The 24870-nt window shown below is 45.0% G+C and overlaps 1 protein-coding gene across 4 annotated transcripts in view; it reads left to right on the plus strand.

Moving 5' to 3' along the window:
• The window catches only part of KCNN1 (potassium calcium-activated channel subfamily N member 1), a 560056-nt gene that overhangs the window by 401963 nt on the left and 133223 nt on the right, over positions 1-24870 (plus strand). For all 4 annotated transcript variants that reach the window (XR_014971961.1, XM_085637391.1, XM_085637392.1 and 1 more), the window contains one exon: positions 5591-5686. Coding sequence is in view for 3 of the 4 variants with exons in the window: in XM_085637391.1 (XP_085493517.1) it covers positions 5591-5686 (96 nt within the window). In the remaining variant the exon portion in view is untranslated. The remainder of the gene's footprint in view (positions 1-5590; positions 5687-24870) is intronic.

The raw sequence follows: 24870 nt of genomic DNA on the forward strand, positions 1-24870 counted from the left end.
TAATTTCAATTGAAAAGGTGTTGTCTGTAATGGCAGTGCTCTACCATCCCATGCATACTCCATACTACACCACTTCTCTCTTCAACACTCTACTCCACACTGTGCCCCTCCACTGTAAAAAACCATGCCACTTCATTCTATGACGCTCCACTCTATGACATGCCTTTCCACTCCTCCACACCACTTCACTCTAGCCTTGTTACTCTACATCCCTCCACAACACTTACCCTATTACCATCCACTCCAATTTACCCCACTCCAATCTACCCCACTCAAATCAAATGTACCCACTCTACTCCAGTCCAATCTACCTGACTCTACCCGACTACATTCCACCCCATACCAGTCTAACTAAGTCTACACCATTCCCAATCCACTCAAATCCACCCCAACCCACTCCACTCTACCCTAATACATCCCACTCCAATTTACCCCACTAGCGTCTACCCCACTCCAATTTATCCCACTCCACCTTAAGCTACCCTTCTCCACTCTCCATTTTAACCAACCGCAGTCTACCAATCCATCACAATCTACTCCACTCCAGTCTACTCCGATCTACTCCATTTGATTCCAGAATATACACTCCAATCCAACCCACTCTACCCTAATCTAATCCACTCCACGCCAATCTACCTGACTTCACTTTATTCTACCCCATTCCACCCCAATCTACCACACTAGAATCCACTCCATTCCAATACACCGTACTCCAATCTACCCAACTCAACACTCCACTCCATTTAACCCCAATCTACACCACTCCAATCTGTCACAATCTACCCCTCTCCAGTCTACCCCAGTCTACTCTCCTCCATTCCAATCTATCCGCTCCATTCCACTCTATACACTCCACTCCAATCTAACCCACTCAACCTCAATCAATCTACCCCAATCCACCCCACTCAATCTACCCCACCCCACTCCACCCAATCTACCCCAGTCTACCCCAATATATCCCACTCCACTTCACTCCAATCTACCACACTCCAGTCTACCCAATCTACCCCATTTCGCCTCAATTTACACCAATCTACCCCACCACACTCCAATCTACCCAAATCCACTCCAATCTACCCCACTCCACTCTACTCTACTCAATGTAACCCACTCTACCCACTACACTCCAATATATCCCGCTCCATTCTACCGCAATCTCCCGCACTCCACTCGACCCACTCCGCTCCAATCTACCCCAATCTACTCCAACCTACCCCACTCCAATCTAGCCCAATCCAATCTAATCCCACTCCACTCCACCCCAATCTACTCCATTCCACTCCAGTCTACCTCACTCTACCCTATTTTACCCCCCTTTACACCAATCTACTCCACTCCAGTCTTCTCCACTCCAATCTACCCCACTCCAATACAATCTACCCTAATACAATCTACTCCACTCCAATCCACTTCAATGTGCCCCACTCCAATCTCCACTCCACTCTATACCTCTCCACTCCATTCCAATCTACCCCACTCCACTCTACCCAAATCCACCCCACTCCACTCCAATCTAACCCACTCCAGTCTAACCCGCTACAGTCTGTTCTACCCCATTCTACCCACTCTAATCTACCCCACCCCTCTCCAATCTACTTCACTCCAGTGTACCCTACTCCACCCCATTCAAATCTGCCCCACTCCAATCTATTGCACTTCGGTCAACAACAATCTACCCCACTCCACTCCAATCTACCCCACTCCACTACAATCTACCACGCTCCAATCCACCTAATCGACCCCACTCCACTCCAATCTACCCGACCCTAATCTACCTGACTCATCTCCACTCGACCCCACTCAAATTTAACCCACTCTACTCCAATCTAGCCCACTCCACCCCAACCTTCCCCAATCCACCCCACTCTACCCTAGTCTATCTAACTCCACCCAAATCTACCCACTCAAATCTTTTCCAATCCACTCCAGTCTACCTCACTCTACCCTATTTTACCCCACTTTACACCAATCTACCCCACTCTACCCCACTCGTCTTCTCCACTCCAATCTACCCCACTCCAATACAATCTACCCTAATCCAATCTACACCACTCCAATCCACTCCAATGTGCCCCACTCCAATCCAATCTCCACTCCACTCCACTCTATCCCACTCCACTCTATCCCGCTCCAATCTACCCCACTCCACTCTACCCAAATCCACCCCACTCCACTCCAATATAACCCACTCCAGTCTAACCCGCTACAGTCTGTTCTTCCCCATTCTACCCACTGCAATCTTCGCCACCCCTCTCGACCCCAATCTACCCCACCCCTCTCCAATCTACATCACTCCAGTGTACCCTACTCCACCCCATTCGAATCTGCCCCATTCCAATCTATCACACTTCAGTCAACACCAGTCCACCCCACCTCCACTCCAATCTACCCCACTCCACTAAAATCTACCCAATTTTACTCCACTCCATACCAATCTACCACGCTCCAATCCCCCTAATTGACCCCACTCCACTCCAATATACCCGACCCTAATCTACCTGACTCATCTCCACTCAACTCCACTCAAATATAACCCACTCTACTCCAATCTAGCCCAGTCCACTCCAACCTTCCCCAATCCACCCCACTCTACCCTAGTCTATCTCACTCCACCCAAATCTACCCCACTCAAATCTTTACCAGTCCACTCCAGTCTACCCCCACTCCACTCCAATCTACCCCCTCTCAAAAATCTACTCCACTCCAATCTACCCCACTTCAATCTACACCACTCCACCCCACGCTCCCTTTCCAGTGTACCCCACCCCAATATACCACTCATAACTCCGATCTACCCCACTCTACTCCACTTTACCCAACTCTACTCCACTCAAATCCACCCCACAGCAAACTACCACACCAATCTACCCTACTACCTCACTCCAATCTACTCTACTTTACTCCACTACAATCCACTACAATCTACCCCACCCTACCTGAATCTACCCCACTCCAATCTACCCCAATCGACGTGAGTAACTAATAACCATGCTAAACAGCAGCCACACTGGTATACAACATGGCTCATATACATTCCCAAACCCAATAGCTCTTGCGTAGGCTCGACCAATTGGCTCTGCAAATGCTTAATGCAGTAAGCACTTGAAGGTGATTTGTTTTTTAAAATAGAAACTATCTTGAGTTCTGCTTCCACCCTCCTGGACCTCAAAATACAAATCAAGTGTGGTCGAGCTACCCTCAGCTACTCTGATGTACCAACTATAGGATCCTGTGGATACTGGTTGAAGCAGTGGCCAATCAGCATGGATGAAGCTGCATGTTGTATCAGTAACCTGATTGGACATCCATTGAACCAATAGGAATATAGCCCTGCATTAGCACCTTTCTGATTGGATACTGGCAAGAAAATTTGAAGAGCCCTGGCAGGGCTGTGATACAGACGCAGCCTGGCATTTTGATGTCTTCATTATGTTTTTCATTGTGAAGCAATCAGAAGTCGATTATGCTTGGGAGGAATTGTAATCACACTAGAGTAAAGGGAGTCATATTGATAACTTTGTGTTGCTCCTGTAAAGCAAAATTACTGAAAATTACACAATTACATCCCTTCACATATTTTGGAGTATTTGGGGCAAAATTGCCTACCCAAGAGCACAGGAAAGAGCGTGAGCGGCTGTTGCTGTTTCTCTTCTCTTGAATTTAGTGCTATTTTCTTACCACAAAATGCGTCCTTAGATTCATTCTGGACACAAGGGTGCATTTGCCGTAAGAAAATATTGATAAATGCAGAGTTGAGCTGCTTATGTAATCTCATAATCTCAGGTAATGTAGCTGTAATTTTGTGTAATTATGCAACTCTTTCCTTACTGCCAGCCCTGAAAGGTGCGCAAACTGTTGTCACTAGGAGCTGCTGTTATCCCCTTAGTGAAAGACCAACCGATTCTCTGAAACTAAATGTCCACCCCTCATGTGTGGTTTATCCTTCTTCAGAAATAGTCCTCCACAACAAGGGTGGTGGCCTAAAGTTATCTTTGTGAAAGTTGGGCGAAGTGAAGTCATGACATGTGACGCACATACGTGAAGGGCGAAGCGTGCCAACTTCATCTGCTCGTCCACCCATAGTTCGGCAGTGTGTGTTGTCAGAGGCATTCTGCTTACTTTGTGGCAGTGACGGTGTGTGCTGGCTAATGCTTTCTTTTGCATCCATGATCCTTGGTATGGGTAATAAGATTGTAGTTCTGTTGGAGGCCATGTCTTTTCCAGAAACATGGTTCTGATACTGTGTTATCCACATGGGTGTGGGAAGGCCTGTTAATGTGTTCATTTTCTCTGTGGATGATGGTGTAGTGTAGAAAATTGTAGTGTAGCGGAACATCACTTTACAAACGAAATTACCTCTGCTGTTCTTGTGGCGCTAAAGCCAGTCCTAACTTTTTAGCTCTGTCTGAAGATGTCACAGATGACAGGTTGGGGTTATTTGCACATCTTTTCCACGTGTGATACGCTTGGAGTGGACGTACCCTTGAACTCGTAAGCCAAGTAGGCTTTTGCGTACATAAGTCACGCGAGATGCATGCTCTGTGCAGATGATAAAGTCATGGAAGGATGTTCACCATTTTGTACCCGATCCACATGCAAAAACGACGCCTAAAATGTAAGCGCAAGAAAAACACAAAATATGTAAAACAGGATCATTGTGAAGTGTGAAAGATTAAGTCACGTACAGTATTGCCCAGTCCTTTCAACAGAGGGCGTCACTTGCTAGTTATGCCTGGCAGAGGAAATTCCAGTGACCACGGTGCCAAGTTAGAAAATAGAACATCTTGTGTGGAAAACACACTTGGAGCAGAGTATATCCAGAGAGAGTGGAAGCCACACAAATGTGGGCTTTGTGTAGAGCATAATGTGGGAATTACACATAAGTGGTACATCACAGGCAGCAGCTGAGCAAGCTTCTTACACACACACACTTACACTTACACAGAAATGATACTGCAGGACCCAGGAGCAGGACAAGATTGATCACACATAGAATCTGCAAGACAAGTGGCAAGGCAATGCCAGCACAGATTGTCCACATGGAGTGGCAGGCACAGCATGGGCGGCAGCAGCCCAAGCCTCGTCATACACAAAGGTGGCATGGTTGATGGCACGGGACAGCACACACTTCTTCTCACACACAAACATGGCTGGTACCAGGACCAGAGCAGTGTAAACATCCCCTCCGACAAACAGAACAGATACTTTGTGTACAGCTACAGTGTAAGCTGGCCTCATGCATAATTCAGGGCCAGCACGGGGCATGAGCGCACACAGACACGCACACACACACACACACTAGTTAAATTAAGGTAGCAGCTGTGCAAGTTTCATCAAGTCACACATATAAGACAGGAAGGGCACAGGCAGTAATCTAGCAGTGCAAGCTTTACTCCCTTACAGAACAAGTATGTAAATCCCATGAGCAGTGCCATTTACCTCCACTGAGCCTAATGGTCACTCGGGACCTCTCTAGCATCAAGCAGTGACATGTAGGGAAACTGTTGTGTCAGAGTTTTAAAAAAACTAACGGGGCATAATTACCACTAACCTCCAGCCTCTCTCTTTATTTCTGTCTCTCTCTCTCCAGGAATCTTCCTACTCCTTTGCACTGAAATGCCTTATCAGCCTTTCCACGGCTATCCTGCTGGGTCTTGTTATCATGTACCATGCCAGGGAGATCCAGGTAAGAGCCACTCCTGGTCTTTGCATGTGTGTTCCTCCCATGTTCATCTAGGTGGAATTTTCAGAGCCACAAGCACTAACAACGACTGACTCAAAGTTACCCCACGGCATGAATAAAGATGAGGACCTAGATGCAATAGGCCTCATTTCCATTCACCTTTTACACTAAAGGGAGGTGTGCTTATTCTCAATGCATGAGATAAATAGCCAGAAGTGGTTGTGCAGTAGGAAGGGCTTCAACAAATTATAACTAACGGTAAGGAGGAATACTGAACAGAGTTACTAGGAACATAAGATGACAATTTTACCTCAGAGTACTATTGAAAACAGAACAGATTTTAGGGGATGTCAATATATGCTACAAGTGAACATGTTTGTTAATCTGAGCTTTTTTGTTCCAATATTAAATGCAGCCAGATGTTTTCCAGTCCCAATAATCCAGAGCAAATAAAATAGGAAAATGGGCTCCCAGGTTATCCATGCTCGGCCAAGGACCAATCTGAAGGTCTCCAATAGGATGCATTGCTTCGCTGACCTAATCACAGTGGCCACCGCAGATCAGAAACTTGCAATGTGCCTTAATCATGACAACACAATCAGGTATCTGACCATCACATTATCTGAACTCAGGTGACCCCGTGCACCTGTGTGAAGGTCATAGTTCAACAGCAGTGCTTCACAAACCTCCTCAGCATTCACCTAGTTAATAGATTGAAGCTCTGGCAGGCCATGCTGTCGTTAGGAGTTAGCCCAGACATTGTACGCTAATTGAGGGATTTACATAGTGACACCAATGCAGTGGTTCGATTCACTAAGAATCTGAGAGTCACCCGCCAGCTCACAACTGAGAGAGGGGTCCGACAGGGGTGTATTTTGGCCCCCTTCCTTTTTAATCTGTATATCAATAACTTGGAGCAGACCCTTGTGAAGATGAAAACTGACTGTCCACAAGTGGGCCGGCGGAGCCTTTCAGTGCTATTGTACACGGACCACACCGTCCTCATGGTTATGGCAGCCAGGGGTTTGCAAACTTTACTGACCTCATTTGTCCGCTTTATGGAAGATTTGGACCTGCTAGTAAACAATAACAAATCTTTTGCAATGCAAGTAGGGTTACGCCCCAGCAAACTCTACACATTTGTGGTGAGATCGACGCCGATCCCTGTGACCGATGTCTTCTCATAGCTGGGTGTAGTTTTCGACGCTGCTATGACTTGGCGTCCCCTCATCCGTAAGAAAAAAGGGGACTTTGTCAGGGCCAATACTGCCATCTATAATTTTGCATCTAGGTTGGGCACCAGACCTATTGGGGCCCTCTTGAAGATCTACAAGGCCAAGTGCATTACTAAGGTGGCTTATGGTAACGAGATATGGGGTTACAAGGAGCACGAGGAACTCCAAGTCATTGAAAATACTTTTTTTAAACGTCTTTTATGTCTACCACAGTGTCTCCTTCTATTATAGTCCACGAAGAACTGCGTTCGGCTTTTCTTTTTGATCTGTTATCTTACAGTCCCATAGCTTTGTGGATGAATTTATGGCTTAGGGAGGGAATCACACTAAGTAAGGATATTTTAATTGATTGCCTTTCCCTGGATAACTTTTATCAAATTCCCTGGCCTAAGTATGTAAGGGAATGCCTTGCAGACTTGGGAAGGGCTAATTTATTCACCAACCCAGAGAATATGTGCAGAAGAGACCTGTGTTGGGTGAAAGAGAACTTTCTTTAAAAACGGCAGATGGATATGGAAGCAGAGGAATTGAAGCCCAGTTTGCGTGACTATTTCCCTTCGAAAACCGAGCCCTATCTTTTACTGCTCATAAGTTCTGAAGCAGGGTCTAGTTTTACCATTTAGTGTGACAGGCCCATTCTGTCCACATCTAAAGCATGAGAGTCTCAATTGTCCCTGGCTGCCCATAGACAGGGTTGTGTTAAAATTGTCCACACTGCCTTGAGCGTCTACAGAGGCATTAGGCCCCATACCCTCCTGTATACTCAGATGTATCTCTCCTATGACCTCTTCGTGTACATCTTTCTGAACATCAAGATGTAGCAATAACTGTATGCATCTGTCATTTAGAAGAACAAAATTGGCTAAGAGTAGGAGTGGGGGCCAACTGGGACTTTCCACAGCTTTAGAAACTAAGACAGCGACATGGCTCGAAATAATAGTTGACCTTTTGATAAACTTTTGTACCTTTTGGCACTGCCTTCTTAATTTTCCAAGAAGTGACGCAAAGTGCTTCATGTTCTGCGGTCAAGCACCTGCTAAGGTTTTGATTCTGTGGTCATTAGTTCCTCATTAAAAGAGTATAAAAGAGCTGCTTCTCAGTCCATTCGCTGACCACCTCGCACAGTGAACTCTTGTCTTTGGTTGTAATGCTTCGTTGTACTTTGAAATTCATTCTCTCTTTCCTTTGCATTGCCATGATTTTAAAACTTACTAGATTGCATGTTTTTGCTCTTCATCTAAAATGTGTCTCTGACACTTGTTGCTTGCCAGATTGCTCAGAGTTAATTCTTACTAAAGATGTGTCTCTTTGACATTTATTGTCTAAATTGTTTCTTGAATAAATGGTATCCCTCTTGACTCACTTCCTGCATTTCACACGTGTCTTATTATTTTAGATAGCAAATTTATGCGGTAAATTAGGTGGTAAAAATTACCCACCAACAGTTCCAATTATCGATTTTTTACCGACCAGGTTCCTTCTGGACCTTTTTCAGTACCTCCTGGCCCACCCCGGTGAGGTACATATGGGCCAGAGTATCCCTCCTCGTTGCTGTGATGGGAAGTCTCCACAAGATATGGTGCATTTTTTACAAGGTTCCCAGAAAATCCATTTTCATTCCCATTTTAAAGAAGTGCAATTTTAGACAGGTTAGACCAGCGTTTATTTTTTTACAAATACTCACTAGCAATTCTGTGTTATATGTTCTTGGTTTCTTGAGGTCTACAGTCAGGCTCAGATCTAGGTGTGACTAATCTACGTGCTAGTATCCTTAAAAAATATATATATATGTGTGCGTGTGTGTGTATATATATAATATATTCACTGAAAAAACCATAGGTTTCACACATGTTATAGTTAGCCGACATTTTACTGATAAAAAACCAATGAAATTCCCCCGTTATAGTTAGTGCAGGCAACTATAACTCACGCGACCGCAATCCTCTGCTGATGCTAATACTGTATTTAGACACTTATTTGCCCATGTCTTCTTCCATACATTTTTAGCTATACATATATTACAAATATTTTTTTTTCATAAAGACACATATGTCATCAGCAGAAGATTGCGGTCGCGTGAGTTATAGTTGCCTGCACTAACTATAACGGGGGAATTTCATTGGTTTTTTATCAGTAAAATTTCCGCTAACTATAACATGTGGGAAACCTATGGTTTTTTCAGTGAATTTGCAAGGTTTTTTAAATGCTAATTCCTAACTATAACGTGTGTGAAACCTATGTTTTTTTCAGTGAATTTGTACGGTTTTTTAAATGCTAAGTTACTTTACGCCATTCGTGGCGTGCGCGCCCACTTAACGCAGTTCGTTCCGTGCGCGCACGGTGCGCGCACAGTGAGCACGCGGTGCGCTTTGCGCACCGCGCGCCCACTTTACGCAGTTAGTGCCGTGCACGCACGGTGGGCACGCGGTGCGATGACAAAGCAAGAAAGCACGTCAACAAATCTGTTTCTGCTTTCCTCCGTGACTATGGTATGGGTGCCATTTACCACAACAACTTGCGTTATGACATGCAAGACATTTATAGAGGAGATGGTGTGCACTTCCATGATGAAGGGAACAGAGTCTTCCTCTTGAACCTTAGACTCTGCATCGGTACTTACTTGTAGGTACCACTAAAAAATCATTTCATAAACACAACGGCTCTTTTTAGAGCCCCCTAATATCTAAACACTTAAATCTGATTTTCATTTTTTTTTTTTTTTTTTTCTACCGTACGCTTACCGTAAGCTTACCGTACGTGTACCCCGTGATTTTTTTTAAAATCAATAAATGTTTTTTTTGTACTTTTCTGTCCTTCTTTGACCCCCTTACAAATGTTAGGGGGTCTGTAACTCTCCTCATTGCCCCCTTTCCTTGTTTTCACTCTTTTTTTTCAGAGTGAAATACACAAAATGGCGGCCGCCGCTTCCTGGTTTCGGCCGATTCGAATGTTTACTAAGATCTAAGAGCCAATCAGAATCACGCTCGCGAACGCCACCGTACGCTTACCGTAAGCGTACGGTAAGCGTACCGTAAGCGGGCTCAGATATATATATTGATTTAAAGGCTATTTTCTCAGAATCTACTGAACAGATTTACACCAAACCTACAAAAGGCACTTCCTTGACCTAGGGACTACCTCTCTGCCAAATTTTGAGTAATTCTGTTCAGCCGTTCGGGCTGTAGCTCGTTCTAAAGGTCCTATGGAAAAATGCATGGGAAAAACGCGTTTTGGGACCCCCCTTTTATCTCAGCCCCCGCTTGACGGATCCCCCCGAGACTTTCAGGGTAGGAGCGGAGCGTAGCGCCCCACCTATTTTGAGAAATTCGCGAGGATTCGTCGACCGGCGCCAAAGTTATTCAAAATAGAATGTTGAGGTTTTCCTATGGAAACGTGGTCCTAACTATAACTACCTACTGGCGACCGCCAGTAGGTAATATATTATCTACTGGCAGTTGCCAGTCTGAAAATTCTATTTTGAATAACTTTGGCGGCGGTAGATGAATCCTCGCGAAATTTTCAAAACTAATGGGGCGCTCCGCTCGGCTCCTACCCTGAAAGTCTCGGGGTGATTCGTCAAGCGGGGGCCGAGAAAAAAGGGGGGTTCCAAAACGCGTTTTCCCCATGTTATTTTCCATAAGACCTTTAGTCGAAGGTACAGCCCGAACGGCTGAACAGAATTACTTGAAATTTGGCAGAGAGGTAGTCCTCAGGTCAGGCATGTGCCTTTTGCATATATGGAGTCAATCTGTACAGTAGTTCCTGACAAAATTGCAGTTAAATGTACATAAATATCTATATGCACGCACCGTGCGCGCACCGTGCCGTGCGGGGGGGCGTAATTCTGATTGGTGGTTACATGTCAGTCAACATTCGAATCGGTCGAAATCAGGAAGTGTTGTCCGCCATTTTGTTTGTTTTGGGTGCGACACTGAAAAAGAGAGGTGGCGAACGTGAAAAGGGGGCAGGGTAGAGAATTCCTGACCCCCTAGCCTTTGTAAGTGGGTCCCTGAAGGACCCCGAAGGGTGAAAAAAACATTTTTATTTTTTTTAAATCGCGGGGTGCGCGCACGGTGCGCGCACGGTGAAAAACCTTAAAATTTTTTTTATAAAAATACATACATAAGTTAGCATTTTAAAAAAATGTACAAATTCACTTAAAAAACCATAGGTTTCACACATGTTATAGTTAGGAATTAGCATTTAAAAAACCTTGCAAATTCACTTAAAAAACCATAGGTTTCACACATGTTATAGTTAGGTGGACATTTCACTCGTAAAAAACCAATGAAATTCCCCCGTTATAGTTAGTTCAGATAACTATAACTCGCGCGACCGCCACTCTATCACAAGGATGATGTCATCAGTGATGTCATGAGTGATGGCATTGACCACGTCATGAGTAATGTAATATGTGACGTCATGAGCAGTGGATTGCGGGCGCGCGAGTTATAGTTATCTGAACTAACTATAACGGGGGAATTTCATTGGTTTTTTACGAGTGAAATGTCCACCTAACTATAACATGTGTGAAACCTATGGTTCTTTAAGTGAATATATCTATATCTATCTATCTATATATATATATATATAATCAGAGTGCCTTCCGTGTATAAACTGCCACCTCCAAATCGAAAGTCGCTTCGTTGCAGGGGGATCCCACGGAAGCGGGTTCCTTTAAATTCTTTCAAATTTCTCCCGTTTCGTAGTAGAAAAACGAAGCCTTGTGCGGTTTTTTGGTTCCTACAAAATGGACTATGCTGTCTACGTACTTCAGTGCCCTTGTGGCCTGAGGTACGTGGGCAGCACAATCCTAGAGGTGCATAAGCAAATCCTTCAGCATCTATGGGCCGTAAAAAATGGTGACCGAACCTATCCGGTCGCCAGACATTTTAAGAGATTTCACAACAGGGATGTGAGAGGACTGACTTCATTTGTCATAGATGCCATAGAGAAAAACCCAAGGGGCGGGAATCGTGAAAGCAAACTAAGGAAATTGGAGTCACGATATATAGTGGAATTAAATTCCAAACAACCGGACGGTCTAAATATGGAAGAGGATCTGTATACTCATCTAGTTTGAATATCTAGATATAATTTTGTTTTTAATGGTGAACAATTAAGGTAGTTTAGACTTGTGAGATGAAACAAATTGTATATGATAACTGTGAAATGCCCACTTAGGCAATATAAGGAGAGAATGGTATGCTTCATTTAAACAAAGGCCCACTTGGGCTTAATAGTAATTATAATTTCTAAATTAAATTTAGAAGTTCAAATACATTTTAATTCTTAAATGTTTAATAAATGTATATGTATATTTTATACGGTATTCAATTGCACATGTTTTATACAGATTCATGTGAGTTGGAATGAAAGCGATCTTTCTGTATTTCGTATAACAGTTCAAAGGCAATGAAACAATAAAAACTACAAGTCTTTCTTTATATGCACTTGAAATGTAGTTTTAGCAAAATCACGTGTGAAAGCATGTAAAAATGGCCGCTCGCCAGAGTTCTCGATGTCAGTGAACAAGAGTGTGTTGCACTCAAAACGCGTTTGACTAGTGGCTGAATAAAGAACCGAAAAAACGCACAAGGCTTAGTTTTTCTAATACGAAACGGGAGAAATTTGAAAGAAAAAAATAAAATATATATATATATATATATATAGATATATATATAGATATATATATATAGATATAGATATATAGATATATATATGCATGTGTGTATATATATATCATGTGATCAAGGCTCCCTGGAGCCGAAACGCATAATGGCTGACAGAGTTTGGTGACAATAAACAGATTCTGCGCATCTAGCTGTGGTCCGTGCTCCAGTTGTGTTGAACAACATAGCCGCTGTGCAGTGGAGTTTCTATTTTGCCTCGGTTCATGCAATAGCCTGCTTTTTTATTCCAATAACTTAGTGGGACTGTATAGGAACTGAACTGTTCCAAGTATATTATATAGTTTTTAACTAATCTTATCTTTGTCTGTTTATTGCTGTACATATTGAACTTAGTTTTAAATGAAGATTGGCGATTCACAGGAAAATTCGGGTAGACTGAAATGTATACCGGGCTGCTATCTGAGGTTCTTAGATTTAAAAAAAATATAAATGTATGAATCTTAACCATGTCTTTGCATAACCTTAATTGCACATATTGTACTGAAATCTTTTTTAAACTATCCTGTACTTTTATAGTCTATCTTGATAGATCGAATAAAGTTTATTGTATTGCATTGTATTGCTTCACAAACCTAACCAAAATGGCCACAACATCCCAGATAAATCTGTCCAAGCCACCTACCGTACCTACTCCTAATTTTACCATTAAATGTAATGGGGCAAACATGTTTCCCTCAGAACCTGGGTATAGTTGGTAGCTGCTACAGTGTGTTCTGTCAGGTAAATCAAATGCCTTAGTTTCAATGGCAAAAAGTCGACAACAATCGCACAATTGTTATGAAGGTAAAGGGATAAGTCGAAGCACACCAAACAAAGGACATACTTGATATGTATTATTTATATATCATTTAAATGCATCATGATATATATGGCTGCAACACAGTTACATCACAGGACAAAAAAACACAAGACTGATATACAGTGGAGTTACAATGACATGGAGTGACACTATTCAGTACAAGGTTTCAAGTCCTTCATGACCAGGGAAGGGAGTGTTCTGAAGAGTCTTGAAGGACTTCTGTGCAGCCAGGGTGGGTTCGGCCTGAGAGCCAATCTCCCTGAGGTGAGTGAACATCACCTGAAGTCTGCACTTTCTGCAAGAGGACTGGCGAGCTGGTTGAGTGCCTGCTGAGAGAGGGAAGGAGTACACCTAGCCCTGCAGGAGGCAAACCTGTGCAGGAAGGTAGAGGTCCAGTGTGTTCTCAGGGACTATGGGACATCCAGAGAGAGCTGTCTACATGACAGCGAGCTAGGAGAGACCTACACAGCAAAGTGACTCCTTTATCTCTCATAAAGCTTAATTTAAAGTGATTGTCTCCATAACCCAATCAGTGCTACGTCTGCCATTGACTGGCTCGGGGCTTCTTCTGTCATGACCCTTGAATCGTCCTGATTGGGGCTGCAACTACCTATGCTGTGCTTGGCGGAGTCTGCAAACTACTAAGTCGCAGCAGCAGGGACCAAACATATATCCAGCAGCTGTGCTGCAGGAGTTAGCCTGGTGGGTGCATAGAGTAGGAAATGGCCTTCTCCTTGGATTATCTTCACTAATTGCAGTCCCCGCCTACAGGAGAATGGAGCTGCTATCCAATCAATTGAGGAGGAACGAGGAAAAGACTATCAACAACCTATTACACCATCAGAAGATAAAACTGAGAGAACTACGAACTGAGTGTACATTTGACTTGTGGGGGAAATTTAAGACTACACCTGATCCCGATTCATGCTTTCACCTGACTACTAGAGTATGGACCAGCCTAAGAGGGGTCACCAAGGTGAAACTAGCAGGTGAATTTGGTTGTGTTTAGCTCCACAAGGGAGTATCAAACCCAGGGTCACTCCCGTACACTAAGTTGAATTGTGTGGTATTTATTCCGCTGTTTGATTAAAAGTACTTTTTTTTTCTTGAAAAGAGAAGAACTTGGCTGGACATTGAAGTTACTGTGTCCGTTTGTTGATTGTTGGTTTATGGTCTCTCACTCACTCCCTGAGAAGCCTGTGACTGCTTGCCCTCGCTACTCTGAGAGTCAAGTTATGGAAGGAGTTGCACTTGCCCCAGTTTGAAGAAACATAGTTGGATGGACTCTAGAACACAATTGGCAAATTACCCCAACCCCCGTCGGTGGGGTCCAGTAGCTTTTACCTGACCCCAGCGAAAAGATATCAAAGCGCTATAACCGGCAAGAACAAATGGGGAAGACCAGCAAAGGCAATTATGGTTGTGAGAGAGGCCAGGTTTTGACATGCTTGTGAAACGTGGAGTAGGATATAATGCTAACAATATGTGCAGGCAGAGTATTTCATATCCTAACTGCAGCCACAGAGACTGCACTCTCACCCCATCTCGCCTTCCTGAAACGGGGAACAATCCCTTTCCTCTGCCCAGCCAATCTTAAATGTCTGCTAGGAAGATACCTGTTGAAAACGGTTCTTAAGTAATAAGTGCCCTGCAGGTAGAGGGCCTTACAAACCAGATACAGGGCTTTAAAGATCAACCACTTCCAGTGCAGTGTCCGCAAATTCCTCCCTCACCAAGCAATGTTTTGGAATGCCTAACACCAGCCCGCAGCCACATTTTTGATAACCTGAAGTTTAAGCGAATACTGGTTGGTGTTCAAATACAGAGAGTTGCAGTAGTCAAGGTGAGATGTTATGAGCGCAATGACCACTGCAACTTGAATGTCAGAGTGTTATTGAAAATCACCCCCAGGTTTTAGCGGAAGTTTCTGGAGCAGGTAGTGGACCGCATATCTCCGGCCACCAATGGTCAGTCCAAACGGAGTTCTCCACCCCGAAGACCACAATCTCCATCTTTTCTGCATTCATCTAGACCCCATTGTCATGCATTCAGGTGCTGACTTTTACCATACGAGATGGAAACTTGTCCGCTACTCCTGCCCAGATATAGAAATGATGATTTGGGTATCATTCGCATAGGACAGTACCTGAAAACCTAAGGAGCATATCAGTTTTGCCAGGGGGTCCACATATAGATTAAATAATGTGGGACTGAGGGAGGACTCTTGTGGGACACCACAGGGGAGCTGGAAAGGTTTAGCCCAGAAGTCCCCACAGCCCACCTATTGGTTACTGTTTACCACAAAGGATTCCAATTGATTTAAAGCAGAACCCCTCAGCCCGCCCTGACAGTCATTGCACCAATCACAGTGGCGAGATGGTGTCGGAGGCTGCGGATAAATCTAGCATAACCTCCCTGATCCACTCGAAGGCGATTGGAATCTTCCACTGTGATCAGTGCTGATTCGGTGCTGTGGTTCCTCTGTAAGCCGTTCTGTGAGGACTCCAAAAGCTCATGACCTGTAAAAAACTGAGATAACTCCTGATTTATGTGCCTCTCAAAGGTTTTAACTGGTGTGGGCAACAAGGGAGATAGGACTGACCTTTTTCAAATCTCTCTGATCCCAATTTATATATTTTTTTTAAGGGGAATGATAATCGCCTCTTTTCAGCACTGGGGTTAAACTCCGGACTCCAGTTCCTCAGCGTAAATTTTTTCCAAAAAGCAGCAATTAAGTCTGGTAGAGTTGCAGTGCCGTGGGTGGTCAAGTATCATCTGGGGAGCCTGAAGAAATTTGTCTCAGGAGAGTTATAATTTTAGCTGCAGGCAAACTAGAAAAATGAGGACAATTCACCATTAGTCAGGCTCACCCAGAGTAATCATCTGCCACAGATAAGAGAGCTGTGCAGTCCTCAGCGACAGGGAATTTATAGAGGATCTTCAAGATCTTAACCTTAAAAAAACGAGGCCAACTTATGGGAGAAATATTGAGAGTTCTCCAACTCCTGTTGAGCTGGAGGTAGTGTAAAATCTCTTACCACCTTAAATAACTCCCTGGGTATATTTATTGCAGACCCTTTTTTAAGGGAGAAGTTTGAAGATTTAGCCTGTTTGATTGCACTTTTGTATTTTTGAATCGCCTCTTTACGTTTATCCTTTTCTTCTAAACCGGGTGACATTCTCCACCTCAGTTCTTGCCTACGGCATTGCTGTTGGAGGTTTTTCAATCTCTCTGAGAACCATGGGGCAGAAGCTTTCCTCCTCCCCTTGGTTTTGCTAATAATGGGAGCTGCCTCATGAATAGCTGACCGCACCCATTTATTAAAATCTTTTGCTGTCTTTCCCTGACCGCTAGGTCCTTTAGCCTGAGAAAAATTAAAAGCTTCCTTCAGCTCATGACTGTAGATTTTGTTCCATCTTCCATAAGTGGTGCATTTGACTTGTCTAGTCTTTTCCACATTTTCGCCCTGCACTCCAAAGGCCACCACATAATGATCCGTCAACTTAGAGGAAGGTAGTCTTTTACGACAGGGCGATGTGATTAGTATAAATGCCATCCAGCATGTGTCCCGCTATATGAGTTGAGGAGACCACCCGTTGGCAGAAGCCAAAGCTGTTCATTAGGTCAGAAAGGGCCCCAGTGCCATTGCATCTCTCTTCTAAATGAAAATTAAAATCCCCCAAGATGGAGCCTTTCATCTCCTGTGCAAAATTCACCAACACCTGGTTCCAATTCTTAATCAACTGTATTCTTGGCCTGGGAGAGCGGTAGACCAGTAACCCCACAAAAACATGTATGAGGTTACTTTTGATTCTAAAATAACCCACCTCACACCGCTCAACAGTTGAGGTATTGATCGGTTACTAAGAAGCAACTCAAGTGGTCCCTAAGAATACTAGGCAAGTCCCCTCCTCTCCTAGCAGCCGGAACTAGTCTCACCATAATGTAGGCTGGAGAAATGGCAGCTGCCAGGTCAGGTCCCAGATATTTTCCTTGCCCAACAGACAGTCTAACTGTGCACCAACTATTAGTTCACAAATTAATTTCAGTGCTATGTTTTATCATTGAGCGGGCATTAACCAATGCACACCAGAGGAAATCCTAACCCTCCATTTCCCCTGCACTACCCCCTACCCCCATTAGGGGTCAACTCGGCATTCATCCTCCAGTTTTCAGAATCAGCACCGCTTCGTAGTGTTCATCGTGTCCATGCTGCCATACCTCTCTCTATTCCCCATATGGCGAAGTTCAAGGAGATCGGACGGACAGTTGTCCAGTCCTATAAATTCTTTAAGAAGTCTAGACGCTAAGATCGATTCTGACTCTGAGATGACATTGAAAGTTCTCTCAGTTGAAGAGAACAAAAACAAAAGAGGAAGGTGCACCAGTAAAAAAAAGTCCAAATCCAAACAGGTATCCTTAGTATTTCCTTTTATTTTCTTCTAGTATAGAAAGATAAAACTCAGCCAACGCATTTCGTTCCACACAAGAACTTCTTCAAGGCATAATTCGAGTCTATGTAGCAATCAAAGATGAAATGCAAAGTAACACAATCCCATATGCATAAAGAGTTCCTAAGAACGACGATCCACTGTATAAAAGACAATCGTCATAAAGAGAATATATATCAGACACAAACGTCTAGAAATTTATCCCTTGAGTATTTTGTTATGTTACTCCATAATAAGAGTGCAATCGATAGGGTTCCAATAATCTTGGAAGTCCCGTAAACCCAAAAGTCCAGGAAAAGGTACCAATAAGCGAGTGTGGAACGAAACGCGTTGGCTGAGTTTTATCTTTCTATACTAGAAGAAAATAAAAGGAAATACTAAGGATACCTGTTTGGATTTGGACTTTTTTTACTGGTGCACCTTCCTCTTTTGTTTTTGTTCTCTTCATCTGGCCCTCAGTGGAGTTGTTCTACGGCGAACTCCGGAAGATTTGTGCGCAGGAATTGAATATCACCTTGAGACTTTGGGATTTTAAGTGCTAAACCAGTAGTCAGTCGTAGTTCTTTTGTCTTGAAAGTTCTCTCAGTGGTAACTTCCTCAACTTGACAAAGGCATCAGATTTGTCACATCACTAAGTTTCTGCCAATAGGTATCACAAAATCAGTCTACCTAGGTATTTTCCCCTATGCGTCGACTACAAATTCCTCAAAATGCGCCTCTAGTATTAGTTACACCATGAATAAGTAACTACATTGCCATCTTCTGTCCTCTGCACAAACTATCTAATCTGCACCAGGCCACTTTTAAAGTTTTGTGCATAATTTATAAAGCAATTTATAGCAATTTATCAGGTTTTTAAAGTACAAGCTTAAAAGATATAAGAATCCGGCTAGGTTACTTTGTTCTTGTGACAAATTCCTTTGAGCAATTCCTCGTTCAAAAGGAGCCCAAGTAGGAGGAAAATTGTTCTCTGCTCAGCCCACCATCCTTTTTCACGAACAACTGAAGAAGTATATTTTGTCCCAATAATGCTTTGTTCTTCCAGCTGTGCTCCTAGCACCAAGAGACCTCGTTGAAGGCAGAGTGTGATTTACAAGGCACCGTTAACTTAACAAAAAAAATCTGTGACATTTATACATCTATCTATCGCTCTCTCTCTCTCTCTCTATATATATATATATATATATCTACTGGCGGTCGCCAGTAGATAGTTATAGTTAGGACCTAGTTTCCATAGGAAAAGCGTTTTTTGTTTTCCCAATAACTTTGGCGCCAGTTGATGTATCTTCGCGAATTTTTCAAAACGTGTGTGTGTATATATATATATATATATATCACTGAAAAAGAAAAGGTTACAGTGACATTATAGTTAGGTGTTGAAATGAGACAAGAACTAACATAAAAAAAAACTAAAACCACTGAAATTCGGCAGTTATAGTTTAGTCAAATAACTATCAGTTGAGCTCCAGTCAAGCACTTCTTATGACCTCAGATATTACATCACTCATGACATACATACCCAACCCCCCATTTGCACTCATTCTCCATGGCCCATCGCCTTTTTTTGCTTTACTTTTTTTGACAGGATGCGGTATTTATTATCATTTGGAACAATGTTATTCTTTACATCGAACAAGTGATGTCATTTAACATGCCATGAGTGGTGTAATATTTGAGGTCATAAGCAGTGTCCGAGGGTTACAGCGAGATTAAACAAGCATTGGCATAGCCAAAAGGTCTAGCCTTTGGGACCTTGTAAGTGTTTAGCCATGCAACAGTTGTTGCACTAAAGAAATTGTGCTGCATAAATAAATACTTATAAGGTCCCAAAAGTGAGACCTATTGGCTATGCCAATGCTTGTTCTTTGTAAAGAAATAGATGCTTGTTTCTATTTATTTACTTTTGCTATAATCGCGGCACCAGCGCTTTATTTTTAACACTAAAAGTAAAGCGCCGGAGCCCGATTATAGCAAAAGCGCCTTCATGAAGTACAGTACCCGTGACATATGGCGGCTGCGTGCGTTCACGCGCACATGCACGCAGGCTTTAGGCCAGCGGCTGCAGCACTTTGAAAATCCCCTTACAAAAATTCGAGCAACAGCGCATGCGCTGTTCTAGGCTCGACCTAAAAAACAGGCAACAGGTTTGCTACACGAGGGCTAATGTGGCATAAGGAATGCGAACGTTCAAGAAACAGGCGCAGAATTCATACACAAGGGCTAACGTGGCATAAGGAATGCAAAGGTTCAAGAAAAGGGTAAAAGGATTACTGCTCAAGGGCCAGAGCGGCATAAGGAATATGAAGGTTCAAGAAGGAGGCAGCAGGATTACTGCACGAGGGTTAGAGCGGCGCAAGGATTCACAGACAGCTACACTTCCTCCAGCTTTGGAGCTGCACCAGCTCCAGTGCAAGAGCTGCTCTTGCAACGCACTGGGGAGGCATAAGCGGCCAACACGGGTTACACAAGTGATCAGTGCAAACAAGCAGTGTCACCAGAGTCAGACATTCTGCCCAGTCTTTCCTGTAGGTGCTTTGGCAGGAATGGGGCCCGGTGGCACCAAAAGAGAAGGGAGCAAGGGAGTGACGGAACACATGGCATAACGCTTCATCAAACCCAGCACATGCTGACCCCCAAGGCTCCCCTCTTTTACCTGCACCTGGTAGTGGTGTCTCTTTCAGGCTGATTTCTTGACTCACCCAAATAAAGACTAGGGGCCTCATGTAGGTAGCGAAATACCGGTCGGTAACGGCCGATATTCGGTAAATATGCCGTTACCGACCGGTATTCAGACAAGTGAGATGTAGGAGTCCAAAAACCACTTTTCGGTAAATATGAGGCGGTAAATACCGATTCATAGTTACCGAATTCTAAAATACCGATTCATATTTACCGAATACATAATTAACGAATCGGTAAATATGAAGTGGTAAATATGAAGTGGTAAAAATTTAAAATGACATGTAGGAGCAGTCGGTAATTAACACGGATTGAAAGCAGGTGGTAACCATCAACAATGCACATAAGCAATCCCAAAATGCAACAGCGTGGACAACATGGCCGCCATGTACGTCATTGCAAGGCGCCTACGTCTACAGGCAGCAGGACTGAGGGTGTGGCGACGGGAGGAACAAATCTACAGACAGCGCATCACACTATTACAGCTGACTGATGCAGAGATACATGAGAGGTACAGGCTACACCCCGAAACCATCATGGACCTGATAAGGGACCTGCACCCACTCCTGGACCAGCCAACAAGAAGGGCGCACGCCATACCACCACATGTGCAGGTGCTCTGCAGCCTACATCTACTGGCATCCGGCAGTTATCAGGTGGTGATAGCTGCGGTGGGTGGTGTATCCCAGAGTTGCCTGTCCCGTTTCTTCAGGAAGTTCCTGGATGCCATGATGCAGAGAATGCACCACTACATAAGCTTCCCAAACACACAGGCTGCACTGCAGAAAACCAAAACAGACTTTTATCACATGGCACAGTTCCCCCATGTCATCGGCTGTATTGATGGTACACACATCCCAATCTGTCCACCAGCTGATACAGAGCACATCTACAGGAACAGGAAGTCCACCCACTCCATCAATGTGCAGGTGATCTGTGATGCAGGGAACATCATCACAGATATTGTTGCAAAGTTTCCTGGGAGCACCCACGACTCTTACATCTTCCAGAATAGTGGGATCTACACACGACTGAGTGCCGGCGAATTCGGAGAGGGATACCTGCTGGGTAAGTAACAGTGACGCCCCTTGAAACCTGCAAATCAGAGTGTATAGAGGCATGTAACTGATGGTTCCCTTTTACTCATCCAGGCGACAGTGCATATGCATGCCGTTCATTCATCCTCACTCCCTACCTACACCCAGCAACCCAGAGTGAGAGACGATACAACGTGGCCCACAAAACAACACGCAATGTGGTGGAGCGCACGTTTGGACTACTGAAGAGCAGGTTCCGCTGCCTCCACAAGAGCGGAGGCGCACGCCAGTACAAACCCATCACCTGCTGCAAGATTATTGCCACTTGTGCAATGCTGCACAACCTTGCCACGAAAAAAGGTACAGATGTGGAACTAACATATTTTGAGGACAACGAGGATGAGTCAGGCCAGCCAGAGGGCAGCGCAGCTAGAGTGCCAACTGCAATCGATGGGAGAGAGAGACGGGCAGAGATCACATGCAACTATTTCTGAGTAAGTGAGGGGACACAGCGAGTTGTGAGAAGTCATGACGTAGTTTAATGTGGCACCACGCCATGAACACATGAACAGGCCAATCTGGCAATATACCATCTATACAAGGAGTATGTCCAGGGTTACGTCACCCAATGGGAAGTGGCTAAGCAGGGCCACATCGATGTTTGCGCATACGCGCTGCAGTGGTGGATTGCACGGCCTGTGCATCCTCACTAGAGCCAACCCCAAGCCGCCTGCTGCTCCTGCGTGCTTCGGGGACGGGGGGTGTGATGCTGCTGCTGGTGTCGATGCTCTCCGCAGCATCCCCTGCAGCAGTTGTCGACGCCTGACTAGTCAATAGCACCCCTAGTGCACTTGTCACCTGCACCATCCCCCGAGACAGGTCGCTGCAGCACTGTGTTAGGCCCTCCTGCATCGTCACAGAGCGCCGGCAAAGTAGGGAAGTCGCAGTTGCCAGACGGTTGAGTGCCCTGCTGGTAGTGTCCCTTCTCTGGCGTTCCCGGCGCCGTGCTTCGATGTCAGCATCTAATTTGCTGCACAACTGCTGGATTGACTGGGACATGTCCCGAATGCCCGCAGCCATGCCGCCAATGTTTGTGTCCATGTTGACTAAGCTTGTCTTCATCACCCGCATGTGCCTCTGGACTGACATAACTGCCTTTGATTGCAGGCGCTGTTGCTTCAACATTTGGCCCTCGAGCCCCAAGAAGACACCATGGCCGTCAGTGGGTGCTGGTGGACTCTGGACACGCGACCTGCGGCGCCCTCTTGCTCCCGTCTGTGCTGCCTGTGAGGTGTGGGGCACAGTGGGATGGCTCCCTTCCTGGTGCCCGGTGCGGTCTTCTGGGCCCATGCTGTCGTCTGACGAGGTGTCGAAGGCTCGTAGCCTGGCTGCTGGACGCCTCCTCATTCTCACACCTGCAAGCGGAGATGTGGCCGGTGATTCGAACATGAGTGGCGATGCTGGCTGTGGTTGTGGTGATGCTGGCTCTCGGTGAGGTGATGCTGGCTCTGTGTGCGGCGAGGCTGGCTGTGTTGGTGGTGCGGCTGCCAGTGGGCCTGCTCCCTGGTCTGAACTCGTGCTGGCTAGAGGTGATTTTTGTGGCCGGTGTGCCGTCTCCCCTGCAGCATGCCCTGTACTGCATGATGTCACATCTGTGGACAGAAAAACAACATTGGCTCAGTGTCCCCGAAGGGCTGCATTGCAAGCGTCACAATAAATCATTTCACATTCCAATCTGTCCTCTGTCTCCTTGTGCCTCGAGTGCGTGACATGCCTTGTTGCCCTGTAACATTTACGTCATGGTTAGTGTTGCCCTGACTACATCTCCCGAAATGCATTGCCTGTCTGCACTGACACGTGTGGACTGCAGTGTGATTCTCGTTTCACAATGGGGGATGTGGGATAGGGGTAGGGGAGGCTACATTGCTGTGCTTTCGTCTTACCTTGGTGTGTTGCGGCTCTGGCAGAGCTGTCGGCGTCCCCAAGACCCACGACGCTCTCTTGCTCGATTGTGGCCGCCACCAGCTCCTCCAGTTCGGTGAGGGCAGGTGCCCTGTTGGTTCCACCTCCGGTCTGGCTGGCCTCCTTCTGGATGTCGCCCATCTTCCTCTTGGTCACAATCCTCAGGTCATACCAGCGCTTTTTGAGGACCTCAATGTCCCTGTGGGTCACTCCCACAGCATTGACCTGCGCCTGGATGGCCAGCCATATGTTGCGCTTTTCGGCCTCAGGCACTTGCAGGGATTGCCTCCCAAACAGCTTCTGGTGCTGCTTCACCACCTCCTCCACCAGCACCTGGAGTTCCTTGGGGCTGAATTTGAGCTTCCTCCTCCTTTCCCCTCCGTCTTTCTGTGTTCTCTGGCTGGACATGCTGTTCGTTTCCCGCTCGCACATGCAACTGCTCCCTGCCTCTCCTCTGCACTCCAAGCCTCTCCAGGGTCGGCTAATTATGTACACCTGCCTGGGTGTGGCCACGTCGGCTAATTGTGTACACCTGCCTGGGTGTGGGCAGTTCCTGGTTGGGTGGGCTGTCGTTGCACAGGATTAGCTGTTTCGTGAAGTCATGTGATGTTATTTACCGAATCCGTACATACCGATTCGGTATTTTCCGATTCGGTAGATACCACCTCGGTATTTTCCGAATCGGTAGATACCACCTCGGTATTTTCCGATTCGGTAATTATCACCTCGGTATTTACCGAATCGGTGAATTCCGATTCGTATTTACCGAATGTTACCGAATCGGTAACTGTTACCGAATTTTTACCTACATATAACTTACCGATTCTAATTTACCGATTCGGTACGGCTCGGTATTTAAGAACCGGTAAAATTTATTTACCTACATGAGGCCCTAGATGTGCATGAAGTTCCATAGCTTTTCCTCTGCAAAGGTTAGAAAAGTTTAATGTACAAAATAAAAAAAATCTGTGAAAAATACCCCACAAATTCACTATTTGTGTAATAATTCTCTTGAACAAATGTTTTTGCGGGTAAATTCTTCCGCACATGAAGTTTACAGAACTTTGCTACCTTCACGTAATGCACAATGTATAAACGCGTCAACTCTTTGGAGGCTAAATTAAAATGTTAAACCGAACATGCAGGTATCTGTAACTTTAGATCACATGGTTTAGCTCAGGCCGTTACATCCCCAGAGAGACTGCACGGTGCATTGTTCTCGTTTGCAAGAGACCCAATGGGATTATCCAAGAAGAAATCAGAGCTCCTGCCAGCAGCTCGAGGTCACTCTGCGTCGCCTTCCTTTTGTAACGTGCCTCGGTGGGAGCAC

This window comes from Triturus cristatus, chromosome 12 (assembly GCF_964204655.1).
Source record: "Triturus cristatus chromosome 12, aTriCri1.1, whole genome shotgun sequence".
Taxonomy (NCBI): Eukaryota; Metazoa; Chordata; class Amphibia; order Caudata; family Salamandridae; genus Triturus; species Triturus cristatus.